This window comes from Tupaia chinensis, unplaced genomic scaffold (genome assembly GCF_000334495.1).
Source record: "Tupaia chinensis unplaced genomic scaffold, TupChi_1.0 Scaffold000002_1, whole genome shotgun sequence".
Lineage (NCBI taxonomy): Eukaryota > Metazoa > Chordata > Mammalia > Scandentia > Tupaiidae > Tupaia > Tupaia belangeri.
Genome location: NW_006159428.1, coordinates 392,050 through 403,211, shown reverse-complemented (window position 1 = coordinate 403,211; position 11,162 = coordinate 392,050). Strand labels below are relative to the sequence as shown.

Genomic DNA, 11,162 nt, shown 5'->3' with positions numbered 1-11,162 from the left:
AGAGGGAGAAAACAAGCCTCCAGCTTCAGGACTCAAACCATGGTCAGCCATGTGGGAGTGTCTAGCACCTTAACCACCACACCACCTGCTGATCCTTCTCACCCAAATTATTAAACAATGGTAAAGGAGAATTGGCTTGAATTATATATGTGAAATTTACTTTAGGCCTTCCTTGGATGTGCTCATATTTCCAAAAATTTCTGTCAACTACTTATGTATTTAAATATGTAGAAATAAGAAAAAGTAATGAAATGACTGATTATAACTCTAGTTTTGCAAGAGGAATGTGAGGGTCATGTTTGCTGAGCTTTTTACATTATGTTCCTTGTAAATAAAATGACAAGTACCTGTGTAAATACTTATTGCTTAATTCCTTTGATAACTGTATTGTGTGTTCAATGAAGGCAGTTACATATCACTTTAATTAAAATTAGGATTTAGGGGCCAACAGGGGCATGGTGGTTAAGGCGCTGGACTCCCCGTGGTGGTATATGGTTCAACTCCTATACCTGGTCGTGTGCTTTCTAATTTCCCCCCTCCCTGTCTCTCTCTCTCGTCAAATTAAAAAGTAATGATAATAAATAAAATTAAGCAAATAATTCTTTAAGTTAAGGTGCTGGACTCCCACGTGATGGAACACAGTTCAAGTCTGGACCTAGTGGCTTGCTTTCTCAGATCTCCCTCTCTAGTGAATCAAAAACAGTGACAATAAATAAAATTAAAAAAAAAAAACACGTAACTTGGGATGGGAATTCTGACTTTTCAATTAATCTATTTTAAGTGAAAAACTGACCAAGTGCAATTCTACAATATATACCATCAGATTTGGAACTTAAATACACTGGACACTTGTCTAAAATTTGCTTCACTTTAGCGTGCAAATTCATTTAACAAAAACTGCCTTTATTTTCATACGCATAAATATGAGATAAATAATTTTGTATTTTGAAAAAAATCTCTATTTTGGTTCAGATATATCCGCTTAAGGAAAATCCACACTTGAGTAGGGTGGCCTTTTCCTTTAAAACTATGGGTCCCCATTCCCTTTTGAACTCGCTTTTCGTCCGGCCACAAGAATTTGGGGCAAAATTTCATTTTAAATGACAACTATGAAAAAGCAGCGGGAGAAAATTCTTCAGCGCCAGAAAATACCACACTCCACTGTTGAACTGGTTCAAGGGCTCAAGTCCTGGACCCTACTTCAACGGTGAGGGAGCATCTCCTAAGCCCTTCCACGGCTCCTTAACTGGTTCTCGGGTACAAGGCCCCGCTAAGGTTAGCATGAGCAGCAAAGATAAAACTCGATTTCCGAGAGTCGAGGACTCCCCGGGCCCGACAGCAGCACTCGCTCCGTCCCACCCAGTTCCCGCGGGACGTCGCAACGCCCAAGGCCCTCCCGCCCGAAGGGCGCCTGCGCAAAGTCACCACAGACGCTAGCCTTGCATTATGCCAGTAGGAAAGAATGATTTAGAAATTATTGACAAGTTACGCCTTACTTTAAAAAACAGTAGGTATGACAAAGCACACCAGAACGACCACTCACCGAGGTGGTCCTAAATGCAAGCGACAGGATTTAAGCTTCCTCTCGCGACTTATCCGGTGCCGCCGGAAGCGGAACTACCCGGGTCGTTAAACGGCGAGTCCTTCCAGCGGGCCGTGGAACCTCGGCCAGGAAAGGTTAGGGCGGATCGTTTGGATCCTGCCGGAAATCGTTCCGCCCGGTGAGGTTTCTGTGTGAGACCCGAGGCTAGTGAAGAGGCGTGACCGAGATCCGTGAGGTGCGGTGGTACTCGGGGTATCCCTTTGTGGCCCTTGAGCTGCGGCTAAAGGGAGAAGACCACGTCCACACCTACAGCTGGAATCACTTGACAAACGCCTCGCCACTGCCTCTGGAATTAAAGAGGGAACCGAGACCTGAATGGGCTCGGCCGTCTCCAAAAGCTCGCGTGGCCACCGCGGCCGTGGCAGGTGAGGCCCCGAGGCCGGAGGAGAACGGCACCTGCGGAACCCGATCGCCTGAGGGTTGCGGCGGCGCCTGGGCCTTCGCTTCGATCCAGCTGTGCTCTCGGACCCTGGACGCGCGCTCCTCTGGGAGCATGTGCGGAGCAAAGGACACCGTGGGCGTGGAGGCGTGACAGTACAACCTCGAGGGCCCTGTCTCGGTTTGACTTCTCACCCCGGACTGCTTCCCCTTTTCCTTGTTTGGGCTGGAGACGCCAGAACTTGCAGCTCAGCCAGAAGGGAGTCGCTTCTGCCGTGAGCCGCGCATCTCCCTCCACCGAAGTAGGTAGCCTCGAGTTTGGGGATGGCTTTCGGTAATGATGTCTCCTTTTATTCCTTAGCCTTTATTCCTCCACACCCACTTCACGAGAACAAAAGCCTGTGCGTTGCAGCTTTTAACAGTAGGGACGGAGGTTTGGAGGGTGCAGCATCCTTGGGCGCCTTGAGGGAGAAGGAGCGGAGATGACCAGCGGCTCCCATTCACGAGATGGTCGGCCTCGTCGTGGGAGTTGGCGACTTCGGAGTCCCGTGGGTGGTCGTGCGTAGCCTGCTTTCGCGTGCTGGAAGGCTTGGCTGTACAAGTAGGACATATGGCTGACTTGAGCAGCTTGCATCCCCTCTCTATACTTGGGTAGGGCCTGAGGGTTGCTGCGGCGCCTGGGCCTTTGCTTCGATCCAGCTGTGCTCTCGGACCCTGGACGCGCGCTCCTCTGGGAGCATGTGCGGAGCAAAGGACACCGTGGGCGTGGAGGCGTGACAGTACAACCTCGAGGGCCCTGTCTCGGTTTGACTTCTCACCCCGGACTGCTTCCCCTTTTCCTTGTTTGGGCTGGAGACGCCAGAACTTGCAGCTCAGCCAGAAGGGAGTCGCTTCTGCCGTGAGCCGCGCATCTCCCTCCACCGAAGTAGGTAGCCTCGAGTTTGGGGATGGCTTTCGGTAATGATGTCTCCTTTTATTCCTTAGCCTTTATTCCTCCACACCCACTTCACGAGAACAAAAGCCTGTGCGTTGCAGCTTTTAACAGTAGGGACGGAGGTTTGGAGGGTGCAGCATCCTTGGGCGCCTTGAGGGAGAAGGAGCGGAGATGACCAGCGGCTCCCATTCACGAGATGGTCGGCCTCGTCGTGGGAGTTGGCGACTTCGGAGTCCCGTGGGTGGTCGTGCGTAGCCTGCTTTCGCGTGCTGGAAGGCTTGGCTGTACAAGTAGGACATATGGCTGACTTGAGCAGCTTGCATCCCCTCTCTATACTTGGGTAGGATTTTGGTTTGCTATTAGAGTCTTAAATAAAATATATCGTTTTTATCTCAGGTAGATGAAATAAGGATCATTGCCATTTACTGAGTCCTTACGTGTGCCGAGGCTTTATCTAAATGGTTTCATATTAACTGCCCTCAACAATCCCAGGTGATACATTAGATTATCCTCGTTTCACGGAAGTAGTGAGGCTTAGAAAAGTCAGATAACTCGACGTAGTAAACTTTGGTACAAGAAAACATTTGATCTCTGTTAAGAAAGGAGTCTGACTCCACAGACTGTGTTGTGCTATTGTCTTATTGTTCTTCCTGGATTCTAATTTCTTCACCCACATTTTCAGTGACGGAAGGCATTTATTCAGAAAGTTTTGGTGTGCTTATCTAGCTGTCTGACAAAATACAGATATGACCTCTGTCTTTGTTGTGTATCAGTATTGTAATGCAGAATTAAGCACTTTAGAACCCCTCAAAATATACTATCCAACACAGGCTTATTTAAAGGAAGCAATTACACCTATGCGCAAGAGATGCAGACTTGTACAGTCAAAGATTGCAGTTTAAATTTTAAACCCAACGACTTGCAGAATATTCATTATCAGGGTATGAAATAATAATCAGAATATTTATTGATGGTAAATAAGTGTTAGGCACCAAATTAAGTACTGGAAATACATGGATGAAGTTCTTGTTCTCCAAAAGTTAACATGCAGCTACTTACAGATAATGTTAGGGAATTCTTAGGTGGAAATGGTGTTGTGGTTGTGTGGATGTAATTGTGTACTTAGGAGATACATAGTAAAGTATCTGGAAAAGAAGTGTGTTAATATCCACTACTTGCTTTTAAATAATGCAATATGTGTGTGTGTGTGTGTGTGTGTGTGTGTGTGTGTGTGTGTGTGTGTGTGTGTGTGTGTGTGTGTGTGTGTGTGTGTGTGTGTGTGTGTGTGTGTGTGTGTGTATAGAGAGAAAGTAAATAGGGCACAATGTTGGCAATTTTTGAATCTAATAGGGTGTGCAGATATATTGTTTAATGAACTGTTCTTTCAGCTTTTAGGAATACTTGAACATTTGCAAAGTAAAAGTTGCGCAAGAAGAAAACCTAACCATTGGAGACAGAAAACTGTAAAGATAGATTTAAAATGCTGTGTCTTGGAGGGTGGGCGAGGTTTTGGTGTGTATTTGGGATTTGGCTGAAGTGTGCTGGTTAAGGAAGCGTTTGCTGATGACCTTCAATTTGATCACTGAAAGGGGAGTAGAAGCTTCCAAAGAGCAGTGAATTCCAGGCAGAAGAAAATGCGGGCTCAGCAGAAAGGTATTGCATGAATGTTTGAAGAGAGGAAAAAAATCAACGTGAAGGTTGTGTGGAACTTGGAATGGGCTTTTATTGTGTAAATAATCTTATAAATGATGCTATGTTGCCTTTGCCAGCCTGGTGAAGTCTATTTATTAATAGTATCCTATTCGCTGTACTATTAGTGTCCTGGAAGTGAGCCACTGTTTATAATAATGTTTCCACTGGAAAATGCTATTGGGATTCCAGGAAAGCTAGATCTGTGTGGTCAGGCTGAGGAACAGGAGTTGGAGCTCCTATTTCCTTTGACTTGTGGAGTATGGATTTTCTATTCCTTGGGACCCTGTAGGAACCAGGAAAGGGCTGTAAGGAGGGCTTGGAAAGAAAGTTTAGTGCAGGTAAAGGAGGGTTCTAAGTACTGTGTGGGGCAGATGGGTAATCCAAGGTGTTATTTTGAGGACTAGGTAACTCTGACCAGGAGAAGTAAAAGAATGAGAAAAAAGACGACTTACCCAGGCAGTTGAGTTCATGATGGTCTCAAACAAGGATACTGAGTCTGGAGAAGTTCTAATGAAGTCTCCAGTAACTGCAGCAACAGAGAAGTTTCTTTTTTTAAAAAAAGAATTATTTTATTTAACTTTTATGTATTTATTTTAATTTGACTGGAGAGAGACAGATTGATAGACAAAGTGAGAAAGCAAGCCACCCGATTGAACTCAAACCATAGTCAGCCAACATGGGAGTCCAGCGCCTTTAACCACCACGCCACATGCGACCTGGTGGCAGAGAAGTTTCTCTGTCTTCATAGAATGAGAATACTATATAGGGGGCATCCAAATTGAGTTATTTATATTTGGTTCTTGTCAATTACATTTAGGTCAGAAATCTACCTTAATTATAACAGCAGTTAACAAAATATGTAAACAGCTACATTTACTGAATGCTTAACATATGGTAGTTTGTATGGTATATTCATCCTCATTTAATCTTCAGAACACCATAAGAGATTTATTACCCTATTTATACATGATGGCTAGAGAAGTTCAATAACTTGGTTCAGGACCGAGAGCTAAGCAACTTTCAGAAACTTTTCAAAGCCAGTTTAATTGGGGTCTAGAGCAGTCGTCCTCAAATGTGATTTGAGGAGAAGCAGCACCAGTACCGCTTTGATACTTTAATTATAGGAAGGCTAGTATTGGCCCCCATCACCAGACTTTGTAGTTTTTTTGTTTTGGTTTTTTTAACAAGACCTGTAGGTAATTCTGATGTAAACTGAAATTTGAGTGTGGAGACTTTGGGTAGCATGGTACTAAATGTTGGGCTATAAGTACATTTATGATATTATCTTATATTTAATCCTTACATGAAACAATGAAATAAAAACAAAATGCAGATGGGGAAATTGAGGCCCTGAGAGGATAACTTCCTTACTCAAGGTCACACAGCTATTCGAGTCAAGATTCAAAAGGGATTTCGGATTCTGAGTCTATTCTTTTGAACACTAACTTCTTCAGCCCTTTTCTAAATCTATAAATATCTCATGTATTAAAATGGAATAGTAGTAAAAAAGAAAGCTTTCTGAGATGGTGGGTGGCATGGTGCTTAGAAGTGCTGAACTTCTACTTGGCCAACTGCGGTTCGAGTCCCATACCTGATGGCTTGCTTTCTCACTTTCCATGTCTCTCTCTCTCTCACTCTGTACCTCTCTGGTCAAATTAAAAATAAATAAGTTGGTAAATAAATTTTAAATAAAGTAATTCTAAAAAGAAAGAAAGCCTTTTTTGACCTTATATCCTAAGACCCAATTTCCCTGCCCATCTTTTTTTTTTTTGCTTTTTTGGAGAGGTTTTTGCTATAGGGCACATGCGCTCGCCAGACAGAGAGAGACAGAGAGACAGAAAGCAAGAAATCACCCTCCAGAGGGGGATGGCCATGCTGCAGTCCCTTCTCCTCCATTCTCCTCTCGGGATCTTGGGCATGCACGCACACGCGCCCCGCATGAGTTTAAGCCACTGGGTCTGGGATTCGAACCGTGGTCCACTACATGGGAGTCCAGCGACATAGCCATTACGCTAACTGCTGGTCCCTCCTCCGTCCGTCTTTATAATAAAGCCCTTCAAAAGAATTATCTGTAAACCTGACTCTCCTTCCTCTCTGCTCAATTCAATCACATTTAATGAAATTAAACATTTTTATCATGACACTCTATATAAAAGCATACATATATACACACACACACACACACACACACACACACATATATACACACACGCACACACAATTGAACTAAAATTAGATTTTTACGGATATGACATTTGGAGTTATGCTGAATTTCGTCTAGCATATTGTTCAACTTTTTTTTTTTAAGAGTTTTTTTCCTAGGATGCATGCACTCACCAGAGAGAGACAGAGATAGTGAGAGGGAAAGTGAGAAATCATGCCCGAGGGGAGATGGCCATGCCTCAGTGTGATTTTCAAGTCACTGGGTCAGTGACTCAAACCATGCTTGGCATGTGGGAGTCTAGCAATGTGACCACTATGCTATCTGCTGTCTCTTTTCAACCCTTCCTTAGAATATTTGCTCAAGAAATTTATTTTTTTTTTAATTTGCTAGAGGACATGTGCCCTCACCAGAAAGAGACAGAGACAGAAAAAGGGAGAGGGAGAAAGCACTTCCCAGTGGAGTATGGTAACATTGCTATCCCTTCTCCATTCTGTTGGGATTTTGGTACCCATGGACACGTGCCTGGAGTTTTTTTTCAAGCCACTGGGACTAGGATTCAGAACTATTCAGTCAGCCGCCTGACTCCCTTAACCAAGGGGCCTTAGAGCTGACTCAGAGTCAAGTAATTTCTTTTATTACCAGTAATCAAATGAAGCACTTGATATTTTGTTTCATCTTGGAATTAATTTTTTAGATAATTAACTTTAATATGACAAGGAATAAGTACATGTAAACAATTTTGATAAGGAATAATTTGAGATTATTTTATTGTTATATGATAGTTCTTTAAATGATGTTTATGAATGATTAATTATGTGAAATAATTTTAATGTCAGTGAACCACATAAAATTGATTTCAGAGTATAATGTTTATTGAAGTTTCTCCTGGGGAAAAAATCTGTAGATTTTACTAGGTTTGCTAAAGAGATTTTTATTTCCACAAGCGTAAGAGGTACTGTTAAATAATCTTCATTATTACTGATTTATGTATCAAACCAGAATGCAAAATAGTTATCGTCCTTAAAAACTTGTTTATAGACTGGACTTTCACAAGTTGGTATAATTTCAGATTAATGTTTAATTGTCAGAGGTTTTTAAACTCTTATTTTTTCTTTTCCTAAACCAAGATCTGAGGGATTTCTCTTCTAATGTAATTTTATTATAATTTGAATGATATTCTAATTTAGATATTTTTGTACTTGATTTAGTGTATAGTCTTTTTATTGTATATTGATTTGTGAAATTTTAAAATATATATTACTGATGATCAGGGTCTTAATTTTTTAATTTTAAGGAAGGATATGTCTTTTCACTTTGGTACACATCAGTTTATTGATGGTAATTTTGTAAGTGCCCTTTAGAATTATTTTTACATGAATATTTTTTGAAGTACATGCTCCATACTAATTTTTTCATCTCCTTTTAGGTAAAAAATTGCTGCGTCAACTCAGGAAAACAATACTGTTACTATCTCTGCATTTTAAACTGTAGCAACAACTTTGATATCAACAATAAGCATTGACATCTGAGAACAAAAGAACATTTGCCAATGAACTGTCATCACAATTTCAAGTGATTGTATAAGCAGAAATAAACTGCAGCAAATCTATGCGTCAGCTACTATAGGGTGGATACTTTCTTCCGATGCTGTTCATTTAGAAGCAATTTTAATACACATCATTTAAATCATACCTATATCAAATGAAATAAAATGAGTGAAGCCCCTAGATTTTTTGTTGGGCCTGAAGATACAGAAATAAATCCTGGAAATTATCGGCATTTCTTCCATCATGCAGATGAAGAGGATGATGAAGAGGATGAGTCAGTAAGTTGTTAGTTTCTTTGGTGAGAAAAGACCAATATAATATAAACTTTTTACTAATCATCATTAATGTTAATTAGTACTGTAATCTTAAAACTTTTCATTTACAGATTTGTTGGAAATATTTTAAACTAAAAAAATGTATTTCGTGTCATGAATGGTGTTACTGAATCTCTAGTGAATTAAGAAATAATTGGAGTTCAGACATCTAAGTTGTTTAATAATGTGCCTGTTTTCATTTTTTTCAGTGATATGCATAGTGCAACTTGAGTGGGTAAAAAAAGTGGCAAGGAGAGACAGCTATTTTGGCCATGAATCAAAAGAATTTCTTAACTATAGAAGTAGTTGGTAAATACATCAAGATAAACAAGTAGAAGGAATTAATTTTTAAGGTATTAAGGAAGGAAGACTACTTAAATAGATTAGGTTTATCTTGTCAGTGCATGTGCTGGTTTACATGAAAATATCCCTATACATTAACTATTTAAAAATCTGAAGACCAAGTGACTGGGAGAGGCTATGTCAAGTATCTGTGTGTATGTTCTTTTGTTTTTCTGATGTATTAGAATGTTATATACATGCTGAATCTTAGGTATAACACAGTTATTATATTCACTTTGCTACATTAGCCCAAGACTTTTATAGTCATCATTGATTTTTTTTTTTTTACAAGTAGAGATTGCTTAGCTGTATTTATTTATTTATTTTTAATTTGACCAGAGAGGAACAGAGTGAGAGAGAGAGAGAGAGAGAAAGTGAGAAAACAAGTCACCAGGTCTGGGACTTGAACCAAGGTCGACCATGTAGGGGTCTGGTGCCTTTAACCACCATGCCACCTTCCAGCTCTGGGAACTGTTTTAAAATACAGACTTAGACACATGTTTTTGTTATACAGTTGACTCTTGAGCAACAGGTTTGAACTGTGTGGGTTCACTTACATGTGTATTTTTTTTTATTAATATATTGGAATTTTTTAAGGGATTGTGGCAATATAGACAAATGATTAACTTATTTTTCACATTATCTTTAGTATTTGATGTCTAATGTAAATGAAATGAAAAACATCTATTGTGTTTTATATCATAAGGGGCTCAAAAAGTTTGTGGAAAAATGAAATTGAAGTACAAATTTATTTTGGTATAAAATGTTTTTAAATACATGGAATTTTTTTATAATACACATTTTTATGAACTTTTAGGATACTGCTTATATAAGGCAATATTGATGTAGTTACAGATGTGGTTTATCCTATAAACAGACAATGTAAACTTAATGGTATCTGTAAAACAGTATATATAGTAATGTAAATGTATTTTCCCCTCATTAAGATTTTTTTTTTTTGAGAGTTTTTTGCTATAGGACGTGCGAGCTTGCCAGAAAGACAGAGACAGAGACACAGAAAGCGAGAAATCACCCCCCCAGAGGGGATAGCCATGCAATTCCTTCTCCTCCATTCTCCTCTCGGGATCTTGGGCACATACATGCACGCCTGGTATGAGTTTAAGCCACCAGGTCTGGGACTCGAACTGCGGTTGACTACGTGGGAGTCCAGTGACATAGCCATTATACCAACTGCTGGTCCCCCATGTTAAGATTTTTTTTATTATTTTATTTTCTCCAGCTTATTGTGAGTTTATTTATAATGTGTAATAAACATACATAACCGTTCATGTTATCTGTAGGCTGCTGGTCCCAATAGGCTATTAGTAGTTAAGCTTTGGATGAGTCAAATGTCCTATGTGGATTTTGACTGTGTGGTGGGTCCATACCCCCAACCTTGGTGTTCAAGGATCACCTAACTGTATTATGACTTGGAAAGAGAATTTTGTTTTAAAATAAAAACTGTCCTAGAAATTTCATTGAAAATCGTGAAGCAATGAATCAGTTTGTAAACCCATTCAGCATTTTTTATTCTAATTAATTAATTTTAAAAGAAAGAAAAAAGAAACCTGTGGTACTTGGTAAAAGTAGTAAAAACAAAAAATGGCTATTAGGTGACTTTTTAAACCCTTTCATAATAACATCTTTTACAGTGGAGTTACTCGTTATCTGAATACAAATTGAACTAACTTAAAACTTCAGTGTAGAACACTTCCCCACCCTCCATCTCTGAGAAAATAATAGTTTTCTAGCTTCTCTTGCTAGCAGAACTTTTCTTCATCTGAAGTCTTACCTAGAAGTCCTGTGAGTAAATGTAAAAGCTGAGCTCTCGCTCACTTGGACTAGAGCACACTGTTGGCTCAGCCTTTACTGTCCTTCCCTGTTTTCTATGGCGTCCGTCTGAACTCCATTGACTGATCTATCCAGTCTTCATACATTTCTAAGGCCTTTTCTCTTCCATCTATATCTACTGCCAGAATGTCTCCCACACTTTTAATTTCTGTGTATTTACTTCATCTTGTACCATGCCTTTTTGCTGTTGTGAGTATACTTCTTCGTGTTTCTGAAATGCCCTTGTTTTGGTTCCCTTGTGAATGATTACTCATTCTTTAAAACTGCTCAGATTTCACGTCTTTGACTTTTCCTACTCTCCTTGCTCTTCCCCGTGATAAATTTGAACATAGCTTCC

The 11,162-nt window shown here is 40.2% G+C and overlaps 1 protein-coding gene across 23 annotated transcripts in view; it reads left to right on the top strand.

Moving 5' to 3' along the window:
- The first annotated feature begins 2,268 nt into the window (after positions 1 to 2,268).
- The window catches only part of PPIP5K2 (diphosphoinositol pentakisphosphate kinase 2), a 93,636-nt gene continuing 84,742 nt past the window's right edge, over positions 2,269 to 11,162 (top strand). For 19 of the 23 annotated variants that reach the window (XM_027772079.1, XM_027771993.1, XM_027771868.1 and 16 more), the window contains exons 1-2: positions 2,676 to 2,906; positions 8,198 to 8,596. In XM_027772079.1, coding sequence (XP_027627880.1) covers positions 8,483 to 8,596 — 114 coding nt within the window. In that variant the 5' untranslated portion in view covers positions 2,676 to 2,906; positions 8,198 to 8,482. Of the gene's footprint in view, positions 2,284 to 2,675; positions 2,907 to 2,943; positions 3,256 to 3,311; positions 3,408 to 4,303; positions 4,569 to 8,197; positions 8,597 to 11,162 lie in introns of those variants that run through there. The other 4 variants (XM_027771798.1, XM_027771765.1, XM_014588896.2 and 1 more) reach the window with 4 other exon arrangements.